The 24,892-nt window shown below is 36.0% G+C and overlaps 5 protein-coding genes across 7 annotated transcripts; 2 read left to right on the forward strand and 3 right to left on the reverse strand.

The window, feature by feature from the left end:
- Positions 1-1,627: 1,627 nt before the first annotated feature.
- LOC108575597 (U3 small nucleolar RNA-associated protein 4 homolog) lies at positions 1,628-4,312 on the reverse strand. The gene is made up of 4 exons (XM_017938425.1): positions 4,209-4,312; positions 2,597-4,136; positions 1,984-2,286; positions 1,628-1,911 (listed from the first exon to the last, which is right to left on the reverse strand). Exons 1-4 carry the CDS (start codon positions 4,310-4,312, stop codon positions 1,795-1,797), a joined length of 2,064 nt encoding a protein of 687 aa, XP_017793914.1. The 3' UTR covers positions 1,628-1,794.
- Positions 4,313-5,346: 1,034 nt separating this feature from the next.
- Positions 5,347-9,117, forward strand: LOC108575622 (protein lifeguard 1). 2 transcript variants are annotated; one of them, XM_017938461.1, is made up of 7 exons: positions 5,347-5,502; positions 5,996-6,032; positions 6,870-6,939; positions 7,719-7,802; positions 7,883-8,060; positions 8,125-8,395; positions 8,512-9,117. In XM_017938461.1, exons 3-7 carry the CDS (start codon positions 6,888-6,890, stop codon positions 8,872-8,874), a joined length of 948 nt encoding a protein of 315 aa, XP_017793950.1. In that variant the 5' UTR covers positions 5,347-5,502; positions 5,996-6,032; positions 6,870-6,887; the 3' UTR covers positions 8,875-9,117. The 2 variants fall into 2 exon arrangements, with proteins under 2 accessions (XP_017793950.1, XP_017793949.1); XM_017938460.1 differs by lacking the exon at positions 5,996-6,032.
- A 1,142-nt stretch (positions 9,118-10,259) lies between these two features.
- LOC108575623 (ras-related protein Rab-10) lies at positions 10,260-12,440 on the reverse strand. 2 transcript variants are annotated; one of them, XM_017938462.1, is made up of 6 exons: positions 12,284-12,440; positions 11,453-11,991; positions 11,054-11,114; positions 10,860-10,998; positions 10,689-10,778; positions 10,260-10,616 (listed from the first exon to the last, which is right to left on the reverse strand). In XM_017938462.1, the coding sequence occupies exons 2-6, from the start codon at positions 11,577-11,579 to the stop codon at positions 10,431-10,433; spliced, it is 603 nt and encodes a 200-aa protein (XP_017793951.1). In that variant the 5' UTR covers positions 11,580-11,991; positions 12,284-12,440; the 3' UTR covers positions 10,260-10,430. The 2 variants fall into 2 exon arrangements, with proteins under 2 accessions (XP_017793951.1, XP_017793953.1); XM_017938464.1 differs by having other exon boundaries at positions 11,453-11,633; positions 12,284-12,328.
- Positions 12,441-12,701: 261 nt separating this feature from the next.
- LOC108575621 (uridine-cytidine kinase-like 1) lies at positions 12,702-16,254 on the forward strand. Its single transcript, XM_017938459.1, has 11 exons — positions 12,702-12,829; positions 12,900-13,030; positions 13,433-13,603; positions 13,673-13,779; positions 13,861-14,031; positions 14,109-14,180; positions 14,287-14,538; positions 14,613-14,822; positions 14,911-15,096; positions 15,165-15,487; positions 16,183-16,254. The coding sequence occupies exons 1-10, from the start codon at positions 12,777-12,779 to the stop codon at positions 15,480-15,482; spliced, it is 1,671 nt and encodes a 556-aa protein (XP_017793948.1). The 5' UTR covers positions 12,702-12,776; the 3' UTR covers positions 15,483-15,487; positions 16,183-16,254.
- LOC108575620 lies at positions 15,550-20,098 on the reverse strand. The gene is made up of 12 exons (XM_017938457.1): positions 19,790-20,098; positions 19,347-19,424; positions 19,190-19,284; positions 19,035-19,112; positions 18,814-18,960; positions 18,598-18,673; positions 18,305-18,492; positions 17,949-18,093; positions 17,382-17,597; positions 16,850-16,968; positions 16,576-16,711; positions 15,550-16,457 (listed from the first exon to the last, which is right to left on the reverse strand). Exons 1-12 carry the CDS (start codon positions 20,096-20,098, stop codon positions 16,155-16,157), a joined length of 1,890 nt encoding a protein of 629 aa, XP_017793946.1. The 3' UTR covers positions 15,550-16,154.
- Between the last annotated feature and the right edge of the window lie 4,794 nt (positions 20,099-24,892).

The following is a 24,892-nucleotide window of genomic DNA, read 5'->3' on the forward strand; positions in this document are numbered from 1 at the left end:
TGTGCGGGTGGTAACGGCGACGGAGTTTGAGGGTTGAACGAGCTGACGCTTTAAGCGATGTAAGTTACAGAAACTACGTTTCCGACCAGTCTCGGGCGCAGATTAGTCGTAATCTCAGCGCATTGCACTCTGCAGCCATTTCCATCCCCTTCCTGCCGCCCAAGACCTCGCAACTACAAAGCTTTCCAAACCGTTACCTTCTCGCCGAACCAAGACGAACGTGTTAGGCGCACCTAAATTCACGTATACCAGAGGCTGCCATCGTTCCTCCTGCCGTAGCGCGATACACACACTCTCTGTCTCTCTCTCTCTCTCTGTATTTGCCGCTGTATCGCCGCTTTGATTATTTCCTGGAGGCTTAAGCCGCTATGTCTACGCCTTCTCCTTCGTGGCTGCGGGTTACAACTCGCGGCGAAGATTAAACGCTTCTTGGTTTATGGCCTCGTGTAGCCGGTCCTTAGGCACGGTTTACCCTGGCTCAACGAGATTTTCTCGCTTCCTACATTTTATACGGCTGTTACTGAAAATCGATAGTCGTGTCCGGTGATCGCGAGGCCTGATACTCGCCGCGGATAACCGTCTGCGCTGTGCTTCAACGATGTACGAGCTGGTAGTAAGTGAACGATCGTTCCTCCTCCAACGATAAGTATTTCTGCCTGTAAAATACATCGAACGTCATTGTGTCACTATCTTCCCATAAATACGGTGGGTAAAGATCGACTATGGCAACGGGGTACGATATCGAACAAACTCTGTACAAAGGTTTCGACTTAAAGGATTCTACCTGCGAGTGATTTTCTTTCGTTGTAGTTTTCCGACGATTTTTTTTTTCTTCGCTTTTCTAATATTGAAAAATCAATTTTCTTTGCGAACGAGAGTGATCGAGGAGAATGATCGACAAGCATCAAGATAACGCGGAGAATCGAAAGATCGAGAAAACTAACGCGAAGGACCTGGAGAATTTCGATGGCATTTGGTAAGAGTACACGTTACAGGGAATTCGTTTCATTTCACGGAGATATACCTAATGATCTATTTTTAACGTGTAATTGACGAATTCCAGTAAAGAAGTTATGCTACGGGAGAAATTGTTTCGACGGAATTGGTCCAGAAAGTACGAACACCTAACCGGTGAATTTTTGAAGAAGGTAGAACGTAGTTGCCGCGAGGAAACGCACGGTGTAGTATCGGGCAATGTGCACCACACGAATTTTAATGTTCGTCGGTGTCACTGACCGTAGGTGCTAACCGAAGAATGCAGAAAGAAGGGATTTCCGGCGGACACTTTCGAACACAAACCGCCGGAAGATGCGATTAAACGTTCACCGATTCCTCTGAAACCATCGCCGTCCATTCCCAGAACGACATCCGGTATGGTGGGGTTTCGATCATCTCGCCCGGAATACAATCTCGAGTTTACAGGTTGCTGGTACATTTCACCAAAACGAACGATCGAAATGCCCGTGGAACCTGACGAATTTCGCATCACACAGCAACGATTCATCTTTCTCGGTTAATGATGAAATGGGATTGAATAAACTATGGAATGTATATTTTGTACGCAAGGTATTGTAGTACACTGTAACAAATGTATTGAAAAATAAATTGTCATAGTTTTGGTGTATTTATAAACAGGAGAATCGTGATAGTGTGCGAGTCGTAGAAACACGTGATGATTCCAAGGTTTCTTAAGATAGCAGGTATTCCACAAAAACGTGCCAACAGCTTTATACACAACATTTGATTCCATGAAAAGAATGGAATATAATATGTTTATTTCTTTCTTCGTGCTTTTTACATTCCGAACCATTTCTGTTTGAGCGTTGGCGGTAATTTCTCTGTCAATGATATCGGATTCACCTCGACGGCTACTAATTCCTCCTCGTTCAACCAATCCAAGTATACAAGGTGCTGTAACATATGATCGATGGTGAAAGTTTGATTTTTATATTCGGATCGTAGCAATGTGATAATCGAAATTACCTTGTACTTTTTGAGGACCTGAAAGGCTTGTTGAGACTGCGAACTAAACATGGAATTACTATCTTCCATGAAGTCGTCGTTCTCGCGTTTTGGAATTTTCGCTTCTTTTTCCGGAAAATCGTGTAATTTGTCGATCACATAAACCGTCGAGTCGTCGTGCATGATTATGATATTTTCGTTGCGCGGGTCGAAAATGATGTTAGTTATAGGAAAGGAGCGTGCCAACCATTGTTTAGGAAGTCGACTTTGTAAATTGTTTGAAAATTTGGTATACTGCCTTTGTAAAATGTTATATTCGACGATCTGAAATTAAACGGTCGACGGTTAAGTACGGAAAAGTAATCGTCGATAAAATGTGTAACTTTATAGTTTTTAATTTTGCGTCTAACATTATAGTGAAAGAGAGTTATAGCAATAATTTACTGCCAGTTTCATGGAAGGCAGAAAGTGCAGGTCATAGACAGATTATACGTTTTTTTATAGCTGATGTAATTACTACTAACTCATCGTTTTATGATAGTAAGAATTAAAAAAAAAAAAAAATTGCTATATAATATACAAGATGAACATAAAATACATAAACCACTTTCTCTGTTTATATTTTTTTCCTTACCTTGTGATCTGAATATACAACAACTAAATTTAAAGTGTCTTTCTGAATTGCCATAGCTGTTGGTGGACAGCTATACTTAGGCAACAACCATGCCACAGGTGTGCCTGGAGGTGAACGTTCATTAAAATTATACACAGCAATGCTATCTTTGCGGTCAGCACAAACAAAATATTTACTGTCAGGTGAAAAACATGCAAGTCCAACATTTACAATGGATTCTTTGTTTGTACTAAAAGAACCAAGATGCCTCAGATGTTTCTTCTCCACTTTATACAATGTTACAGTGTTCTTTTTTCCATCATTATTGATTGTTACAAATAATTTTCCATTTGGACTAAATAACATTTTCTCTATTCTGGTTACAGAAATGTCTGTGTCATTCTTTGACAACTGTGCATCTCCCTCGATTACATCAAAATTAAAAACTCTAACATGACTATCAGTTGAATAAACAATTGTTTTAGAATCCTTATTAATAGCACAAGAAATAATGTTCTCGTCCCTTTTCGTTTTTATTTGTAACAATTTTATAGGCTCCTCCTCTAACTGATGAAACATACCAGGATGTAGCATTTCTGAAGGTACTTTAGTGGATAAACCAAGCCTCCATAGCTCGAGAAAGTTTGTATATCGTAACAGAATACACCTAGATTTTCTACAAACAGTTGCACATGGAGGCTGAAGTAATGGTGGATACTTAACCAGTGCTTTTGGTGGATAACTTGATTGAGCAAGATATCCATCCACACCAGCTGAGTATAATTTCCCATCTGCTTCAACTAAAGCTCTTACATCATGAGTATGTAATCTTCTTTCGATTCCTTTTACCCACTGTGGTCTACCACTAGATTTCATAGTTATTTTACAAAAACTCCTTACTACAGGATCAACACCAGCACAGTACACAATATTCATGTCATGAGTCAAAGAGACAGCTAATATATCAGCTGTGTGACTTTCGTGGGATTCAATTAATGTACCCATATGAGGATCCCAAAATGATAAACACCCACGTGAATCACCAGAAATTATTATATTATCATCAGTAACTCCTAAGCACCAAATGATAGTTTCTTTTTTTGCTTCCTTTCTGGAAGTTGTCATTTTATGAATTGCATGACCTGATATAGCATTCCAAACCCTAACTGTGTCTGCAGATCCTGTATAAATCATTTTTCCTGTGTTGTCCCATTTAATACAAAGAATTCTTCCCTTCTGTTTATCAAATAACCTTTCATATATCAATGAATCGGAAGCAACAGTAAATGTATTAATATATCCATCCTCAGTACCAATAGCTAAACATGTTTTGGTATGGTTAACATCCATACACCAAGCTGCACCTCCAGTTACTGCAACCTCATTTTTAATACATAATGTTGTTAAATCGTATTCTGCTATCATGCCATGAAGACCAGTTGAAAACAACCTTGTTCCAATCCACAGAATGTTTTCTATAGAATTTTCAGCATGACCAGGTACTGTACACTCTATAAAAGGTGCATTTCCAACATTCCAAACTTCAATTGAATTGTCACTCCTATAAAATAGTTACCATAAATATTATTACAAGTTTTGCAGTTTAATTAAAATTGTATACTGTAAAACTTACCTTGCAAGAGCAAGTTTTTTTGTTTTAGTTTCGTAAGATAAACAAGTAACAGATCGAGGTTCAAGATTATAAAACCTAATATTGTGTATTTTACAAGTTGACATCATTTGTGCTTCCACGATCATTTGCAACAATGTCATTAATCTAATTATACAAACTACACTACATGTTAGAAAACATAACCACAACTGTCACGCACGTGGACTCTGAAAACAAGTCATTTCATGTTTTTTTATTGGTACTACTTATGACTAGTTTTTTAATAGTATTTATTATACGTCTTTTGGTACGCCTGAACTTTTACAATGAAAACGTAAATACGTGTAATATGATGAAAAAACATTTATTTCTTACAACTACGTATTAATGCAATGTAGAAGTTAATTATTGAAGTATTACACAACTCTATCGTTTTTTCTATTTGTTACAAAGTCTGTTTTATCATATTCTGCGAATTAAATCATACAACGACACTAATTCTGTTTTGTCAATATCATATATTTTGTATAAAAAATAATGTAGTACATTTAATTTGTTACATTAAGTTTATAAATAAAAAATTCAATAAGCTAATTATAATGTGTGCGTTAGATCCAATGATACAAAGTTTTATCGTTTAACATAAAACATTAATTACTCATACATTTTAAGATTACACCTCCTGGTATAAGACAATTATCTGACGCGTTACATAACACAATAAATTGTTAATTAATGTTAAAAATTAGGAACAATTTGAAGATTTAATTTTAATTGTTTACAAAAAATACGCCTTAGAACGAAATGGTATACAAAATGTCATTATTCAACATCTAGATTCATCTTTCCAAATTTCATGAAGCTTCTGGAAGACCAGCTACTGGGATTACTTGTATAAGAATTCCTAAATCAGTAATAAACCTAACTGTATTATTTATTTTACAACATTCAGAAGATCATATTGCATTCCGCTGCGTTAATTAAAATTTAAGGACACATCACACCACGCAATATTTTTCTAGGAAATTATATATATATATATTCGTTTTGCAGTAAACAGCACTCCGAAAAATATGTTACGCAGGCGCGAAATGTGTTAAAGCATGACCAGTTTCAACCTACTTCGTATCAGTTACTCGTATGAGATTCATTCTAAGGTTGAAAAGTGGGGAGTGTGACATCTTTGTAACGTTACGAACGTAATCGCACGTACAAACTGTAGGGCATAAGTGGACGTGGTCGGCGATTTAACTGAAGTAATTATCACTTCAAGCAGTTGCATTCGTTTAAGGATTTTAAACATTCTCTGCCAGAGGTAAATAAATTTAACTTACATTGGGTTCACGAATGTGGTTATCGATTGTAACCATTTCCAGACAGAGCGCATGACGCATCAACTTGACGTATACAATTAATAACACGTTTCCCCGGTTAATATTGCACATATTTGTAGGAAAATGTTCGTGACGTTTTTGTAAAAATATCTTTCATAGTATACAAAAGTCTTCTCGTGAACTTCAACGTCGTACCGTGTTAGCTGTAAATGCGAAAAACGTTGAAGTATCATATTCGTTACTTCTATATTTCACAATGTTATGATCATTGCGGTTGTTATCGGAAAAAGTTTATTTGGTACTTCCCGATTTAAACTAAAATAGAAAAGAATAATAATTATTGACTTTACAGCAGGATGCTTAAAGTTGCTCAACTTATGTAATATTAATTTTTGTTTCTTTTTTATTTGTACTGTTAATCGAAAATACGATGTTTCGTACTTGTACTTTTAATGAACAAATTTTTTTTAACAGCAACGTTGGATTGTAACAGCAATGTGAATTTAAGATTGTACGTAAACGTAAATATAATGATAATTATTAACTAGTGTTTCTAACATTGTTTTCAGCTAACCTTTATACTTTAAAAAAATTGACAAAGTTTAATTGTGCTCATATTTATAGTATTTAAAGATGATGTTTTTGAATTTTTATTATTAAAATAATTTTGTTATATTTTGTTTGTCATTAAAAATTCGTGAAAATAAACGGTATGTCAATTAAAGAGTGCCTATACATATGAGTACATTACATTTTGTAATGCTTATAGTAATTTAAGGTATATTTTATATCATTTTTCATATATATGATGATAGAATCAGTGTGAGTTAAGACATCTGATATTTGAAAGATAGATGAAAGGTATATTAATATTGAGGATATAATTTCAATATTGTTTGTGTCACTTATAAAAGTAGAATGTTGCAATGTTAAAAATGATATGGACCGTTTATTTTGAAAGTGGTGCAAGTCCATTTTTTTCAAAAAATAAATGGTCCATATATTTCTTATGTTTTTAAAAGTGAGCATGTTTGCTATGTTAAAAAATTACATAAAACTACTAATTTAGAAAATCATTTTAAAATTTATTTTTGTTTTAATGTAAATGCAATATCAGATGCATTATTATAAACATATGTTTTGTGGTCCTTTAATATAGAAATATTTTGAACATTAACCACTTTGAAACTGACAAAATGATTTCTAGTATGTTGAGCAATAAACTTTTATTTTAGTAATTTTATATATCATTCCACTTTAAGGTTGCTGGTACATTCGTACACTGGTGTTCCATTGATGTTATATCTTTTGCAACAATGTCTGATGGTAATAATAGGTTCTTTTTCAGTTAAAACAAAAACCAAAGATGGCAAGTTGGCAGAGTACACCTGGTGCAGGATATTATCCAGGCCAACAAGGTTCTGATCTTTTTTCTAAGTTATATATATTCTTTATTATTATATATTACCTTTTCAACATGCAACAGAGTATTTAGCAAACAGCAAGCACCGTGATGCTTGTTTCAAGTGGTGATAACCATCACTCAAAGTTATCTACAAAAGTATCTACTGATTAATAACAATCTATCAACACTAGAAGTTACTAAGAAAGTGATAATATTTTCATATATGCAGGGTGTCCCACCAACTTTGTCCACCTCAAGTACCTCCATTGTTTCAAGTAATGAGTGAAAACATTACTAACAAGAGTTGTGTGGTTGTAAGAAACACACAACGTGGTGGCAATTATTTCTTTACAAGTAGAGGTGTATAGGTAATCCACATGATCAAATTAGATAAAATAGTGAATTCTGAGATAGAATAGTGAAAAAAACAACATTAACTACCAGATCTCCTCTACCCATAGAGAAATTATTGTCACCATGTTATGTTTTTCTTTCAATTAAACAATTTTTGTAAGTAATGTTTTTGCTTATTTCTTGAAATAATGGAGACATTTGAGGTGGACAAAATTGGTGAGACACTCAGGATATATGTAGAAAGGAGTTAATATTATTTCAGTATAATTTAAAAATATTGAATGATTTATTTGAAAAATAAATTTCAAATTAAAAAAGAAAGAAAAACATTTAAAAAGAATCGTGCACCAACATTTAGTGACTGTTAATAGAGCACTAAATTTTATAAATATTATATTGTACTGTAATGTTTTATGTATTTGTAATTGGATTGTGCAGGTTTTCCTACACAAAAACCTGGATATCCACCTCAAGACCCATATAATCCAGAATATCCACCTCCTTACGGAGCACAGCCACCAGGTTAGTTAATTATTTGTGTTTTTTATTCTAACATTTCACTTTTTACATTATACATATAATTATGTTTTATTGTTTTATAGGTCCTGGTTTTGTTCCTCCAGGTGTACCTCCTTACGGACAAGTTCCTCCCACTGGCCCATCATTTGGCACAATCCCACAACCAGGCATGTTTGGATCAACTTATTCAGAAGACCATGCACAACCTGAAGTCAAGAGATTTGACTTCAGTGAGAAATCTATTAGAAATGGATTCATCAGGTTTGTGTTATAATTAATAATACTTTATTACATTTGTCCAACTATAACTGTTGTCCTTTTTCAGGAAAGTGTACAGTATATTAATGTGCCAACTTTTGATCACAGTGTCAATGATAGCACTGTTTCTTTATCACCAACCCACTCGTAAGTGGGTGATGGTGCATCCAGAAATGCTTTGGATTTGTATTGCACTAATAATTGTTTTGACCATATGTATGGTTTGTTGTACCACTGTGAGGCGAAAGACTCCCATGAATTTTGTGTTTTTGTTCATATTCACAATTGCAGAAAGTTTCCTATTAGGTACTATTTCTTCTTTGTACAAGTCTGAAGAGGTAAGATGAAAACGTACAGATTTATGACTTTTCATAAACTAATCATTATGACATAGTTTTTTAATTATGTACTGTAGTAACTGTTAAATAATAACTTTTTTATTACATACTTACAGGTATTATTGGCCGTAGGAATCACAGCAGCTGTATGCCTTGCATTAACATTGTTTTCATTCCAAACAAAATATGATTTTACTGCTTTGAACGGTATTCTATTTGTTGCATTGTTTATTTTCATAATTTTTGGAATAGTTGCAATGATATGGCAAGGCAGGACTATGACCATAGTATATTCATCAATTGGAGCCTTGCTTTTCTCTGTTTACTTGGTATACGATACACAAATGTTAATGGGAGGTGGACACAAATATCAAATTTCTCCGGAAGAGTATATTTTCGCAACGTTAAATCTTTATGTAGATATTATTAACATCTTCCTCCATATTTTAGCAATACTCGGTAGTTCACGAGGTAACTAAGTTTGCTGGATTAATCTTCAATGCATAATGCTTTAATATATTGTTCTGTTTTAACTCTCTCTGCTTTGGATATGGAGAGGACATTACAGAAAAACGATGAAAGGTATATAGAAGAAGGTTTTGGCAAAGAAGTATTAATTTCTATGAAATAATAGCTTTTACACAATTTCCAAAGTATAACTATCACAGAGAAGACACTGAAATTGTATTATTTTAAAATTCGACTTCTAGTCTTGTAAGTTAAACCACATACTACCTATGCTCATTCAAGAATGTGAAGCAATTATTAACACTGTTAAAAATATAAAGCGTGTCATAATTTACATCTATTTGTTTTTCATTAACTCATTTTTTTTAAATAAGAAAGTATTATTTTCGTTTTCGTTGCATTTCCTTAATAAAATAATTTGATAAAAGTTTTTTTGAACTATGTCATAACGCAAAGAAATTCTATATATCCAACAAACAATTGATTCAAATGTTGATACATGTAATATGAACTAAATTTTAATAATATTAATGTCTATGTATTAGATATAGTATTATTACTTCTAAATATTATTGCAATTTCAGATTATCTTTATAATGTATACATATATTTACTCATTAGGTGTGATTAGAAAGTAGATGTAATTTGTTCATATTTACGTAATAAAAGAAATATTCGAAAGTATTAATTTACTTTTATTGTTGTTATACAAATATATGTTTTGATTCATGTATTGTGATGTAAGACAAAACACAAATTCCTTTTTATTTTCCTGTTCATAAATTGTACATAAGGATTATAATAAAAACACGAAGATATTTTTAATTCATGTATTAAATACAAAACCATTTTTTGTTGAATATCTATTATTATAATTTTTATTTATCGAAATTGTGAATGTTTATATTTGTAGTAAATTATTCTTACACAAATAGGATAAAAGCTCTTGGTCTTAAGCTTTTTAGATTTTAACTTAAGATGTAAATAAGCATATGTAGTGCAATGTCCGTACGAAAAAGCATTCAATGTTCGCATAGTTTTTAAAGATTAAAAGCCCACATTCATTCTCACTCTTCTCATTATGGTAACAAATTGCAGCCTCATAACAAACAAATCGTTCCTAGTTGACTTTGTTCGTGCAACAACGCATGAAGTTTCACATGGAAAATAGAGCTCCATCAACAGTAAATATTACTGACTCCTCATGTTCATTACAAAAACTGTGATGCAGCTTTAATGCTTGTATACATGCAATAGACACATTTATAAGTACAGTCATATATGTGACAAACAGCATTTATAACCCACCCTTTGAAACCCAGGTATAATTAAAAAGCTTCACTTTCAAATCGGAGTTATTTCTGTTATATTTTGAATTAAATTTAAATATTCTTTTATCAGAACTGTGATCAGATAAGTTCAATCGAATTTGATTAGGCAGTGTTGTGAAGAGTTTAATTATACTATTATGCTGTAAATTATGCTCTAAATCTATCCACAAATCTATTTTGAGTGGCACGAGCTGATATATAGTATATTATGCGCCGTTAAAATAAATAATATAAAATTAGCAGCACCGATTAGAATTTCTTTCCACCCTTCGATCAACTGTTACTCTATCAGGAGCATCTTGTGGTTCTTTTCCATGAGTTTTTTCCAGAATTGCTTCAGCTAATTCACTAAATGCACGATCGATATTAATGTCTGCCTTTGCAGAAGTTTCCATAAATCTGATTCCATGCTCTCTTGCTATCTAAAGGGGATATTAATTTATTAGTTTGTGATATTTATAAAGTTAATGCAATTTAAACTGTAGCTATTTTACCGCTTCTCCTCTTTCTGTGCTAACAACACGTTTATCATCCATATCACTTTTGTTCCCTAATATCATTTTTTCCACATCTTCATTTGCATGCTACGATTAATTGACATTAAAATAAATGAGTACTAACTTTTTTACTTATATACCATAAAAAAAATCCATAATTATACTTACTTCATCAATATTTCTCAACCATTTAACAATATTTTCAAATGTTTTTTCATTAGTAATGTCATAAACAAGCATAATACCCATTGCACCTCTGTAATATGATGTAGTAATGGTATGAAATCTTTCTTGACCAGCTGTATCCCTGTAAATGTATAGATTAAGGGCTGTTTAGAAAAATTTTATATTCAGTAACTTACCATATCTGTAACTTGATCTTTTTTCCTCTTAATTCCACTGTCTTGATTTTAAAATCGATACCTAAGTGACAAAACGCATAATTTGTTTGTTTATATAACACACTTCACGGTACATTAACATTTATTAATTTATCAGTATGGTAACAATGTTGTCAAGAAATTGTGTTAGGAAAACAATTGTACCCTAGTTGCGCATTCGATACATGTTCAATATAATAAACACTTCGATATTCAACTATCTATTGTCCATCAAGCTGTAATTTAAGTATTTTCACTTTACCATGTTAGAATTTGCTCTTGATAGCATAACCTACTATGCCAAAAGAAATTTGCATTGACAAATGGCTTGATTCATGAAATGCATTGATATCGCAAATAATGATACTTTGTTTTTCTTACCTATGGTAGAAATAAATGTCGTTGAAAAAGCATCATCCGAAAATCTAAACAATATACAGGTTTTGCCGACTCCCGAATCACCGATGAGCAGTAACTTGAACAATAGATCGTACGTCTTTTTCGCCATTTCACTGTTGCTCCGCGTTAACGAGGCGCCGAAGAAAACAAAAAAGAGTTGAACCTGTAGAGCACGATGAACAGTTTTCCAGACGATGTTTCAAACATCGAATGCTATGAACGATTATAGGTTTCAAGGTCGGATGAGGGCGCGACTCGATGTACAACGGTGCTTCGTTAACGACGGAAAAACCGGTCACAGGGGCTGACTATTAAAAGACAATACGTCACACAACACAGCAGCACGCAGAAGCATCGGGGTAACTTTGCACTTTGCGTTCAACCACAAGACTGAATGAGTTCTGATATTAACTAAATAACAATTCTTAGTACGACCATTTCTTCATCGTAATTAGCGGCAATTGTAAAACTATGCCGGGTTCAACTGCAAATATTCCATCTACCACGGGAGGTCACCACCACTGCAAGAATAACTTTAAATTATCCGGATACTATACAAAAGACAAGTATAAAATTATTGCTTATTTTATCGATTTTGTGCTACTGATTTTTATGTACAATTATATTCCGTTTATTTTGCATCGATACGTATCGAAATAAGACACCGACACGCTACGATGCAATATATGTTTTTACATTTAAACTAATTATTGTCATTAGTAACGTAATTTATTTAACAAGGAGATAATTTTTATAAATACTCTCGAGCCACTTATGTATTAAGAGTGTATAAAATGTATTATTAATAATTACAATGTTTCACTAGATCTTCTGTACATTTGCTTAACATGCAAGTGCGACGCAAAGTTGTGTTCACGGATCATGTACGTATGCTTCGTATGCGTTTAATCCATCTGTAAGCATAATCGCGAGGGGTAGTAATGAGTTCAATATGTCAAAAGTTATTATATATATACACACACAATAGCTTCAAACTGTATCGAAATTGTTCTAAACTTAGAATTTTTATAAATTTCGATTAATTTTCTAATTCTTGAAATAATCATAATCGTATTGAATTAAATTAAAAAGGATGTATTGGAATATCCATGACTAACAGTGCAGGAAAAGAGTGGTTCAGAACACAAACGATAGGTGGCGATTACACTCAGGATGTTGACGTCATTTTCCTTTGCAGTTTTTAACAAGCGGATTTGGTGGCATGAGTTAGTGTAACATACTGCTGCGCAGTAAAAGTTATTTCTGTGTGGTTCCTTGTCAATTTTTTCTACATGTGATTTGGAATATGGCAGCTAAGATGCAGCATTTCGATCCACCAAGTTCAGCAAGTTCCGACAGGTAAATGATAATGTTTCATCATTGATTTCGTTTGTTGAACGAAACGTACTTTAAATTCTTCGTAATTTAGTGACGATGGAGAAATTTGTTTGGACGAGAAAGAAGTTTTCCTCGTCAACGAGATGTGCGAAGATGCTGAACATTATAGACGTTCTGATATCGGGACACCTACACCGCAATCACCGCGACCACCATCCACGGGTGAGGTTATCAACGAATTTCTTTCTACACACCTTTAAAATGATCTGACAGTGCAAATTTTATAGACACTATATCGTGTTCATACTGTTCCTTTCCTCACACTACTTGATATTTATTTGTTGTCTATTTCAATGGTTAAATAGATGGTATACTAATTATTTTCAGAGCCAGTGATTTGGAGCACATGTGTTTGGCATGCAAGGTGTACTTGGATTACTGAAGTAAAAGCCTTGTACAATTTGAAGAAATCAATTAAAACTTCTAAAAGTACCATTATCCTTTATCCTTTACCCTACCATTTGTCAATTTTTGTTTTATTTTTCCTCTTAATTTAATAAATATGTAGTATATCTTTTATAAGTTCTAACATTAAGCAAAAATTTATTTCTGATTATATAACAGGTTCTCAGAGATCACCAAGGTCAAGAAGGCAACGTACTACCAGTTTATCTCAATCTAGTAAAAAGACTTCCGCAGAGTCTATCCTTAGAAGCAAGACAAGAACAATATACACAGCTGGTAGACCACCATGGTACAATTCAGCTGGGCAACAAGTAGAACCTTTTGTAATTGGTTAGTAATTGTGGGAAATATTTATTTGCCATTTTAAAGGATTTAATGTTACAAATATTTCTGTTTTAGGTATTTGTGGGGGCAGTGCATCTGGTAAAACTACAGTTGCAACAAAAATTATAGAATCTTTAGATGTGCCCTGGGTAACATTGCTTAGTTTGGATTCATTTTACAAAGTATGAAAAAGTTTCTTTTCACCTATACAGGTACTGAAAACGAATTTAATCACATAATAGACGGTATAATTTTTGGTACAGGCATTAAATGAAAAACAACATGAAATGGCAGCACATAATGAGTACAATTTCGACCATCCTGACGCATTTGACTTTGAGTTACTTAAAACAACGTTACAGCGTTTAAAGGAAGGTAGAATGGTGGAAGTTCCTATTTACAATTTTGTAACACATAGTAGAGAAACTAGAACTGTAAGTTGATGTTGACAGCACTAATTTATAAATATTAAACGTATTCCGCATACATTGTGTTCCTTTTTCCTTTGAAGAAAACAATGTATGGTGCCAATGTGATTATATTTGAGGGAATATTTACTTTCTACAATGCTGATGTTTTGAAGGTAAGCCAAACTATCAGGAAAACAGGATGAGTGAAGTTGACAAATGCAGTAATGTACTAATGCAAAAAACAACTTACCACTGACCTGCTTTCTTCGATTGGTCAAGATGTGCGATATGAAGGTGTTTGTTGATGCTGACGCTGATGTGAGGCTTGCTCGAAGATTACGTAGAGATATATCGCAAAGGGGAAGAGATTTGGATGGTGTATTAAAGCAGTACTGCACTACAGTACAACCTGCTTTCTATTATTACATAGCTCCATTAATGGTCCACGCGGATATTATCGTGCCACGTGGTGGAGAGAACGAAATCGCGATAGAACTCATTGTGCAGCATGTACATACCCAGTTGCAACTGGTAAGATCACAGATAGCTCAAGAATTACTTTTGTTTGTTGCATTTATTTATTGCATTATTACTTTCTATTTTAGAGAGGTTTCAAACTCAGAGAAAAATTAGCTCATTCATATATTGGTCAGCCATTGCCATCTTCTCTCTACCTGCTTCCAGATACACCACAGATTAAGGGTCTCCACACATTCATAAGGAACAAAGAAACATATAGAGATGAATTTATATTTTATTCCAAACGTTTAATACGGCTAGTTATTGAGTACGCGTTATCCCTTTTGCCTTTTGAGGTAAATATTAATACATTCTATCAACGAAATGTGATCAACATGTAGCATTTTCACGTCGTCGTTAATGTGTATCGTTACGTATTTAAAGGATGTAACAGTAGAGACGCCTCAAGGGGTACTGTACCACGGAAAACGTGCAGGTACGGATAAAATATGTGGTGTCTCTATTTTACGTGCTGGTGAAACTATGGAACAAGCTGTTAGGGACGTATGTAAAGATATAAGAATAGGAAAGATACTCATACAAACAAATCAACAGACTGGAGAACCAGAGGTAAATTCCCTTTTATAATCGTCCATGTGTAGTCAGATTTGAATAGTGATAAAAATTACTTCATTCAGCTTTACTACCTCCGACTACCAAAGGATATTAAGGACTACAAAGTGATACTGATGGATGCGACAGTAGCAACAGGCGCTGCTGCTATTATGGCTATCAGAGTTTTATTGGATCATGACGTTGCAGAAGAGAACGTGTTACTTGCATCTTTACTTATGGCAGAATCCGGTGTACACTCGATTGCTTACGCGTTTCCACGTGTAAAAATTGTAACGTCCGCCTTAGATCCTGTAATAAACGAGAAGTTCTACGTGCTACCCGGCATTGGTAACTTCGGGGACCGATACTTTGGAACCGAGCCATCTTCGATCGAGGACTAATCTTTGTATACACATGATTACTATATTAACTTAATTTGCTACAATTCAAATTCAATAATCTCATTTATCTGTGGTATCTTTAAAGGTTGATTTCTTTTTTTTTTTCATAAAATAGTTTATAAATATATTTAATGTGAATAACAGTTATTACAGTAGATGAATAAAATTAATATGAATGACCTAACACGATATACAAGCTCGACGACTCTTTACGAGACACTCTTTATACAACGACGTCGACAACCATGACAACAATCTTTTCCATTCGCCACCCTCTCTATTTATACTCAGTTTATCCTTCCTTTTTTTTTTTTACTTCCTCCCACTACACACAACTTTCACACTCGCTCCATGACCGTATTTGGTCATGTTCGTCGCCAATTGCCCGTCAACCCTAGTACATACACACCTCCCATTTTCAATTTTTCCCGAATATAATTGACGCGAGGCCCGAGGCCCCTCGGAAAAGTGTCTCTGATTCGCGTCTCGTTTTTGTTGCCCGTTGTCCCTTACGGCTGCGCAGGTAGCGGCGAGAATTTCCAATACTACATGTCTTTAATAAAATTTGTGTTAGAATCGGGAATGTGGCATTTATATCGATCGATCGTTACCTAAACACGCATCAGCCAATTTAACGAATGTACCTCAATTGGAAATTATGTAAATATGCAATTAAAGCGGCGTTGTATCGATGTTACAGCTAACCTCACCACCTTCCGCAGTGATACCTGTGCTGTGTAATTGCCTGTACCCGCGTGCACTTGCTCGACGGGATCGACTCCAGGAATCTAAACGACCGGAGGTGGCGTTGTTCGGTTGTTGCAAAAGACACGTAATCAATCGATCAAGAGCGGCCAAATCTTCGCTCGTGCTTCCAGAATTTACTAAACCATTGGACGTAGCCTGTCCTTTCTGTTCAATATTTGTAACGTTGTTTACACCGCCGCTAGTATGAAGACCGAGCTTCGATGTGAACTGTACAAATGATATTCGATAGAAATTTTTCTGATATATTCTTTAGCATATGTACATTGTTACAGACTATTTGTGTAATATTGTTACGAATTATAAGATTTAAAAGGATTTCAAATACCTCCTCTGGACCGTGTGGGCCGTAACTCAACCTTTGTACCTTCCGAAATGTTTCGTCGTCTATGGCTTCACGTACAGCCTCGTTTAACGTTTGTTCCAGCGTGCGTTGTTTTGTTTTGCTCAGCCCGTCGTAGAAACTGACGAAAGTAGTTTTTTTTTGTTTTGTATTAAGTAATAGGAAACTTCAATATAATTATCATAGAAAATAATATACTTTTTGTACAGTAACGGAGGAGTTATTTTGCAGTGATTATAACGTGAAATATTTCAGTTACCTTGAGTCTAGGGAGCTGTTATCTCGTGAAATATTCTTATCGCGGACCAGGCGAATATCGTGTTCCCAGAAGCGGCGTAATTCTGGTGTTGATGTATACGGTGCAGCTACTTCCTTTATCTAGACGGAAACCACGGTGTTAGTTACAGAAAAGATTGCATGTCTACTTGTTCATTCAAGTGTTTAGGTATTAAAATCCATATGGTTCCGTTTAAATGCAGTTAATAAAATCGAGAATTTTTTTTTCCAAATGGAAACAAAAAAAAAGAAAAGAAAATTGTAACGTTTCCTAAGAAAAAAGCAAAAAAAAATTGTTCTCGACATGTTTTCTTCTTCTTCTGTAGATCAATTAGCAGATGCAGATTTCTAGATATTAGACATTCTCACTCTAGCATTATAGCTAAGTTACGTATCACGCGATAACGGTATTAACATTATCTGAAATAATCGCGAAAATTGCGAATCACGTGCAGCAGGCGATTTCTGTACTTGTTGATAATTTCTTGCCCGCGCTGCTTCACGGCCTTCCTCACCTTCAACACGATGATCGCCGTGATAAAGATGCACATTACATTAATAAAGGTTAGGCACGCGCTGATTATGCCGTTGCAGAAGAACTCGACCGGCAGGTAATCGGTGTACACGTAAACGTACGAGGTGTTGTAGTCGGTGTAGGACTCTCCCTTCATGTGAGGCATTTTAATCGGTCGATAAATTAGCCATATACATCCGAGAGCCCAGAATAAACCCTGCGGGAATAAATTTCATCGATTGCCACGGCCAGATTAACTGCCGTCCATTAATCAACCCCGATGGAACGAGAAAGGATGTTCTAATGCCGATAGTTCTTCCGTATCTATCTTCCCTCTCCGCGAATTGTTCTGTCTGTCCGGTGTCGATAGCCGGCCAATTTCAATGTTTCCCGAGAATTCTATAGAAATGTATTTTCGATCTCAATTGCTGAATAAACCGACCAACGGAGGAAAAACCCGTAAATTCTCGACATCATCTGGCTGGACTATTTTTATTTTTCTCCCCTCGTTCTCTGTATTTACGATTTCGAGAATGATTTTATTCATTTTTTCTTTTCTTTTACTCACGCAATTTACTACCGGTGGCAGTAAAGAAGCTGATATAGCAACTCCGATTAACGGACCGTTGCTTCCTTGCAACAAAGCAACGGCTACGCCTGTACCTGATGGTAACGCCCATAATACGCCCATCCAGAGGGACCTATAGTTGCCTCTGCAAGAAAATTTCATTAAATAATACGAATCCTTTTTGTCATAGTTCGATCATATCTATAGGAGCAAGAAGGAAAAAAATACGGAGGGGTGCGTTGGCGTAGTGCGAGGAGTTCCAGCTTGGTAATCGGGAGGTCCCGAGTTCGATTCCCCTTTCGGTCACTCAGGTTTTTTCAAATTGTTTACAGTTTTATTTCGCTGTGAAAACTTACCTGCCTTTCATTTCATCGGTTGGCCAGTCGTTGTAACCCCAAGGCATCTCTGTGGTACCCAGAATTAGACCGAAGATAAAGCCGAATAGTATAGAGACGAATATTCCGAGTAGCAAACTCTTTAAACCGATAAACTGAAGATTTCTGTCGGCTATGATTGTTCCAAACGTTAACGACATCACCGGACCCTTAATCGTATTAGAAAAAGAAAAGGAATGAAAGACTAATTAGTAGTTCAAAGTTCAAAATTTCATGTATGTGCTTTTGAGTTTGTTGAGCTACAAGACACATACCATTAAAGGAGACACTAACATAGCGGCTACGACATTGGTTGCACTGTTCTCGATAAGACCCAGTGCTGCCAGACAACTATGAAAAATGATCGAATTATGATCAACAAGAGTTAAATTAGATGTAAATTCTATGTTGCTAATTCTTTCACCGTTTATTGTACCGAAAAGAACACACGAAGAGTCGAGATCGATATTGTTAAATATGATTATTCTTACTCTGCAGTTAATACCAGTGCCACATAGTCGAATGTAAGATCACCTCCGCTACGAACACCATCGACGACCTGTTTCACCGTTAATTTAGATCGTATCGATTCCACGAACCCTCTCCAAGCATTTTTCCTGTCCTCTGACTCTTTTCGTCTAGAAACGAATTACCAATATTTGCGTTATCTTTAAATTTCGTTGATTAACGAAACTTCTTTTGTAACAGAGACCTTCGTGCAATATCATCCTTGATGGCCTTGGATCCAACGTTCCCCACGCCACTGTACGTGCACTGAGTCGGAATTACGCTGAAAATAGTTTAAAGGTAACCGAAAAACATTTGGAAATACTCGGTGGAGAGGAAATACCCGAGGCATTAATTCACCTTACTATGGAGTTCATTTTCACGCCGATTCCCATTTCCGTGAGACAGTGCAGGCAATTTTCGCATGGTTCCCCAGCTGGTACCGGAAATATTACCTTTCCAGAGGGATGGAATAAAGAGTGACGAGGAATCGAGGTAATTAAAGTGAATTTCTTACCTCATAATACATGTTTTTCCTGTCCTTGTACCAGACCACGTGTTCCACCTTCAGCTTCTTCAGCAATTCCTCTAAGACCTTATGCAACGATGGCAAAATAAATCAAAAAGGGGAAAGTATGTACATAGATGTACAACCAAAAAATCGATCGTTCGCATAGAGGAAGTGTTTTGGAAATGAAAAATTTCGATATTAAAATTCCAAATTTCAATTTGAAAATGTATCCTTTTAAAAATTCAGGTAGAAGCGTGCAAAGAACGACAATCAAGGCTTGAATTAAGACTGAAAATGTGCCAAAAGACGCCAAGAGCAGAGAAAATATTCAAACCGCCTATAGGCGCCAAGGTCACAGCGCGAGAAAATATTCGAACCGCCTATAGGTCGCGGAAAGCAGCGAAACGGTCGAACGAACGTTTCCTGGCAAAAGTGGAGAGTAACGATACCGTTTCCATCGACACAAACACCGGGTTTCTGTCCCGTTGACCGGAAATGCCGCGTCCTCGACCGTGAAGATACCTCCTGCCTCTCGAATCGTCGTTGACATCGACATCGTTCAGCTCGTCGTCGTCGTTCAGCCTCAGAAGCTGAGTTCTCGTCCTCGTTTCCCTGAGACGTAAATCGACTTTCGGCCCGATCACCGATTTCCCTTGCTTCTCGTTCTTCTTGGCTCGTTTCAAGGGCTCGCCGAAGATCAACTCGTGCTCGTGATTGAACGTAGGTATGCAAACTAAAAATACGACACCGCCGGACATTGTAACAGCCGCGACAAAGACAATTCGTTCAGTATGCGGTCACACTTTCCCGAGGTTCCCTGTCTTTCTGCCTCATCCGTTCGATTTCGAAACGATCCCAGAAGCATATCATTCTCATTAACGAATCGCTAATTGTTTTTATTACTCCTGTTTCAATTAGCGTGACGCTCGTGTTCGAGCCAGTCGAGGCTCGTTTCTTCTTCACCGCCAGTCTTCTACGGTTTTTTTAATTCTCTCTCTCTCTGCATTTCGTAACTCGCGTTTCTCGATCCTCGCGTCGCCAGATCACTCGTGAAATTTACGTCCGCGTCGTTCTTTCTGCAAATTGCTCCGAAGGGGAGAAAGATCGTAGAAGCGTTGCAAAGAGTTGGGAAAATATTTCGTAAAAATTGCTTCTTTTTAGTATAAGCGAAGAGTTGATCAATTTGTCGAAAGTTTCTCTTGTTTTGCAGATCGGTGATTAAGCATCTTAAGATAACATATTATCGTCAGACCGATATTATCGTCGGTGGACGATTTAATTGGAGAACGACGAGGATCGAGGAAGATGGATCGTGACAAACGGAACAACTGGAAATGTTTACCAAAGGTAATCAGAGAAAATAAGTCTTCGTTTTTCTTTTTTTTTTTTTATGAAATAAACATTTATTTTAACAAATCAACAGCGTAAAGACTAGCGTCTAGAGACTAGTCCGACATTTTCGTCCGACCTAGGTAACTAGAGGCCGCCAGGAATATATCGCGCGAAGGGAAATTTCAAACTCGTTGGCGATTTTTACGAAAATTGAATCCCACTCCCCTCCCGCCACCCTTTTGGCATCAAGCAAGTATTGTTTCAAGCGAGATGTGCGTGAAAAAATGCTCCCTAAACAACGAGCCTAAAAGGAAATCCTAACGAACGTATTACATACTCTTCTAATTGACAAGAACTCCGCGTTTATCGCGTTTAATCGCAGCTTTGGTCGAAAATATATTTGTCACATTTCTTTTTTTTATTTTACTTTATTTAGAAGTGGACTTGGAAACTTGGTTACTCTCGTTGAATTTCTGTAATGAGGAACTTTGTGTAGCGCAATGTGTGATCTTTTCGTTCGACAAGCGTAGCTTACTCGAAGCTTGGAAATTAGAACGGTGCATTTGTCTTCTTCCTTTCTTCTCTCTCTTTCAGAAGAGAGTTTGTACGTTCGAGTGAAGAGTGTTTCTGAATTTTCTGCTAGTCCGATAAATCTTTTTATACAGAAATATATTTCTAACTTTAAAAGACTCCATATACTGTATATAAGCTTAACGAGGCTTCCGATTGATAAAACTTATCTCTGGAAGTCAAGTTAAGATGCAGAATTAATTATTACAATAATGCAAATCTTTAGTGCAGTATGTATTAGGGATGATTAAATTAACTTGTTTGAAACAGGCCGTCTGAGTGTCTTCTCTAGGTATAGCGGTACCAGAAAATTTTTCTACGTAATTTAAATGGTTTCAGAGGGTGAATAATATGGAAGAAAAATTTTTTTCTAATTTTTTTCAAAGTCACATATTTTTTTACACAAATGTATACATTTCTTCTACTATATATTGCAGCAGGCACGAACGTGCATTTAAACCTGTATAATAATATTTAAAATCAAATGCGAAACATCTTTCCACTTTTCCCCAATTTTTCCATCGAAAAAATTTTGTTTCCACTTTATTCACCATTTGGTACCATTTAAATTACTTACAAAAGTAGCCCACTCTGTGTATACCTCGAATTTAAAACAGCTAAATATATATATATATAATTGATTTTTTTACAATAAAATTATCGACAAACGTTTAAAAATGAAATGTTACTCGATTTCAACGATATCTGGTTTCTTCTTCTCGTATTAACATACCTGAAACCTTTGACGTAACTACGTATTCATACGCTGTACCAAATGAATGAAATATATCGTAACAATTACGATCCCTAATCGTTACAACTTTTCCTCGACAATCGTATTTTCGACCATTTTCATCGTGTCGCCGATAGTCCTAAAACGATCGAAGGGTGACGAATCGGTGTTTCGTTCAATTCCGTAAGCACTTTAATCAACGCGAGCGCCGTTAGGATTGTTAATCGATCCGACAGAGAAAAAAAAAAAAAAAGAAGGAAAAAGAAACAACACAATATGGAAATGTTAATCAGTAGAAAATATAACTTCCTTATTAACACGTTTCTTTTTTGTACACTGAAAACGGCCTGCGTTAATGTCGCTGAATTATGTAAATAACGAACGTCTCTATCGTTTCCCTTGGCAGCTCCCGTTTTATAGTTTGCACACTTCGACATGCCACAAACGTGTTCCTTTTGCCCGTTTCGCATCCTGACAAATGATCGTAGTTAATTTTAGTCGTCGCGATTAACTTGCTACGTTGTCTCGCTAAGAAATGGTATTTTCGTTATTTTTTTTTTTTTTTTTTTTGGCTTTCTTTCCTTCATTTTTCCTTTTGCGTGTATATTTGTTTTTTTTTTGTTTTTTTTTTTTGTCTCTTTACGTATGTACATAATCGGTGTGTTTAATCATCGCGTTAGGTACTGGATCTACGACACTTTCCGCGGCTGCTTTGTCTGTTCTTTTTCTCTACTTGAGACTCTTATTTAGTTATTTATTTATTTAGTTAGTTATTATTATTTTGTTTCATTTTTTTAAGGCCATACTTAAGGAGAGGAGAGCGTTTCGTGTTTAAACAGCTTCCGTGTGTCTTATCACCGTGGAAAAAAGATTTCGACGATCGTTATAGTGATATTTCTGAACGTATGCTCGGATTCTTCCGGCATTTATCGAACAGGTAATTCTGTTTCTCTTTTTTTCCCCTGTTGTTATTGTTCTTTCGGTATCAAAGATCCTTCTCTTGGACGATTCTGTAGTTCACGCGAATTTCTTGGCTGCGGCGATTCTTCGACAGTGTCGCTCGAGGAATTTTTCACGTCTCGAGAGCTTTCTTCAAGGAGGGAATTGGACAGAGAGAAAGTTTTCCCCGAGGTAAAGCTAAACGATCGTTTCTAAAGATCTCTTTCAATGTTTTCTGCGTTGAATGTAGCGTTATCTCTTTTTACAGTAGGAAAAATTCGCAAGAATCGCTGCAGAAATTCGAAGTGAGAACAGGGTGAGTAATTTTAGAGGGGATATCGTTGTCCTCGATGCAGAAATCTTATTGAGAAAAGTTCTCCTACCTAAGATGAAAAATAAATTGCTGAAAAGAATAAATGATAAATGGTTGGAAAACGTTGAATTTAAAGTAGAAGGTAAAAATGAAATTCCTGAGTAGAGTATCTAAGTAATCTGAAATCTTTGAATTCCCAATTAGTCGCGTAGGATCAATGATCCAAATTGCTCCGTTTCCTTCTCGACAAGATTTCCGCATCCCCGATTGGCAATTAGAGTAGTCAGTTGTCCCCATTTCACCGTGCACGCGTGTATACACGGTACGCCACGTGTCTAAATCTAGACTCGCTTCTATAAACTCGAATGCGAATAGCGCGATGATCTCAACGTCGCGCATCGAGTATTAAACTGCATTATACGTGTGTATATACACAGAGTGGACCGAGATGGGTGGTAGAACCAAGCAGAGGATGATTCTACACGTAAAAGTAAACCAAAAACAAAGAATAATATTTTTTCGTATGAACCTTAATTTTCGAGAAAATTGAATTTAAATATTCAAGAGTACACGTGCATTTAACTGTCTCTTGGCCTTTAATTATGCTTGTTACAATGCCACGATAAGTATCGATAATATATTTATTAACGATTTTTTTAAATTTCAATTTAGATTACTGAACGAATTCTTCAAAGTGACGTCATCACAGATGCACAAAAATTCTAACGCTTCAATCGTGTGAAAACTCGTACGATTCTCTTTTCTAGCTAAGAATCATCCTCTGCCCGATTGTATCAGCCATTTCGGTTCACCCTGTGTACACACACACACGTATCCCTTCTTTCTCTCTCTCTCTCTCTCTCTCTCTCGAAAGGCTATATATCACGTGTGGTGTCACGAGAAGATCGAAACGAAAAAAGGAAAATCACCGTGCGTACACGTCTACTTAATTAACTTTTAAACGCAACGCATATCAGGTCCTCAAGTTTCATTCGAGTTCTATCGGAAAAAGTCTCGCTACCTTCCTACCTCGTCATATTTTCCTTCGTCTCTTTTTTCTTTTTTTAGAATGCACTGTGGAAGGTCCAGAGTTGCACAGTCTAGGATACAATCTAGGAATCTTAAGGCCACGATACCAAGTTAATGAGCGATCGTAAAACAAAGTCGTCGGGCAAGGGAAACGCGGGGCATCGCGTCTAGGAAAAAAATGTCGCGCGAGCGCGTTCGCGTTCCCTCATCTCGATCTTTCTCAGCACGCAGAAAGTTCACGCGTTCTTCAATCCCCACCCTATCCCCGGTGTGATCTGAAAACATCCCCCGAAAATTGGACGATCCGTGGTATCTTCAACAGGAAGCATTTGAAAAATCAACTAGAAAAAGAAAAACGAAGAATCTCGTTCCTCCGGTCTATCCGGTGTGTAATTGCGTGTGTACAATATGCGTGTACCATGTGTGTGTGTGTGTGTGTGTGTGTGTGTTGATAATCAGTCGTGCGTCGGAGGAAACGGTGCGTCGGTTTAAAAAAATAGCTATCTCTCTTTCTCGCTCTATCTTTCGTTCGTTCAAACGTTCATTCTCTCCCTCTTTCACGTCATCATCGCTCTGGTCGAATATTGAAAAAAGATTCACACGATTCACCGAGTATCAAAAGAGAACGCAACCTCG

Source organism: Habropoda laboriosa, unplaced genomic scaffold, assembly GCF_001263275.1.
Source record: "Habropoda laboriosa isolate 0110345459 unplaced genomic scaffold, ASM126327v1 scaffold186, whole genome shotgun sequence".
Lineage (NCBI taxonomy): Eukaryota > Metazoa > Arthropoda > Insecta > Hymenoptera > Apidae > Habropoda > Habropoda laboriosa.

What these genes read in the sequence shown, in the direction of transcription:
- LOC108575597 (XM_017938425.1), bottom strand. Translation starts at nt 4,312, where the DNA reads ATGTCAACTTGTAAAATACACAATATTAGGTTTTATAATCTTGAACCT. An exon ending in TTGTATATTCAGATCACAAG is followed by an intron (nt 2,287 to 2,596) that starts GTAAGGAAAAAA and finishes GTTTAATTTCAG; the next exon opens with ATCGTCGAATATAACATTTT. An exon ending in AGGTCCTCAAAAAGTACAAG is followed by an intron (nt 1,912 to 1,983) that starts GTAATTTCGATT and finishes CATATGTTACAG; the next exon opens with CACCTTGTATACTTGGATTG.
- LOC108575622 (XM_017938461.1), top strand. Translation starts at nt 6,888, where the DNA reads ATGGCAAGTTGGCAGAGTACACCTGGTGCAGGATATTATCCAGGCCAA. An exon ending in ATATTATCCAGGCCAACAAG is followed by an intron (nt 6,940 to 7,718) that starts GTTCTGATCTTT and finishes TGGATTGTGCAG; the next exon opens with GTTTTCCTACACAAAAACCT. An exon ending in CTTTGTACAAGTCTGAAGAG is followed by an intron (nt 8,396 to 8,511) that starts GTAAGATGAAAA and finishes ACATACTTACAG; the next exon opens with GTATTATTGGCCGTAGGAAT.
- LOC108575623 (XM_017938462.1), bottom strand. Translation starts at nt 11,579, where the DNA reads ATGGCGAAAAAGACGTACGATCTATTGTTCAAGTTACTGCTCATCGGT. An exon ending in GGTTGAGAAATATTGATGAA is followed by an intron (nt 10,779 to 10,859) that starts GTAAGTATAATT and finishes AATTAATCGTAG; the next exon opens with CATGCAAATGAAGATGTGGA. An exon ending in GCACAGAAAGAGGAGAAGCG is followed by an intron (nt 10,617 to 10,688) that starts GTAAAATAGCTA and finishes TATCCCCTTTAG; the next exon opens with ATAGCAAGAGAGCATGGAAT.
- LOC108575621 (XM_017938459.1), top strand. Translation starts at nt 12,777, where the DNA reads ATGGCAGCTAAGATGCAGCATTTCGATCCACCAAGTTCAGCAAGTTCC. An exon ending in TACATACCCAGTTGCAACTG is followed by an intron (nt 14,539 to 14,612) that starts GTAAGATCACAG and finishes TTTCTATTTTAG; the next exon opens with AGAGGTTTCAAACTCAGAGA. An exon ending in TATCCCTTTTGCCTTTTGAG is followed by an intron (nt 14,823 to 14,910) that starts GTAAATATTAAT and finishes ACGTATTTAAAG; the next exon opens with GATGTAACAGTAGAGACGCC.
- LOC108575620 (XM_017938457.1), bottom strand. Translation starts at nt 20,098, where the DNA reads ATGTCCGGCGGTGTCGTATTTTTAGTTTGCATACCTACGTTCAATCAC. An exon ending in TGTTAGTGTCTCCTTTAATG is followed by an intron (nt 18,493 to 18,597) that starts GTATGTGTCTTG and finishes AATACGATTAAG; the next exon opens with GGTCCGGTGATGTCGTTAAC. An exon ending in AACAGCTCCCTAGACTCAAG is followed by an intron (nt 16,712 to 16,849) that starts GTAACTGAAATA and finishes TACTTTCGTCAG; the next exon opens with TTTCTACGACGGGCTGAGCA.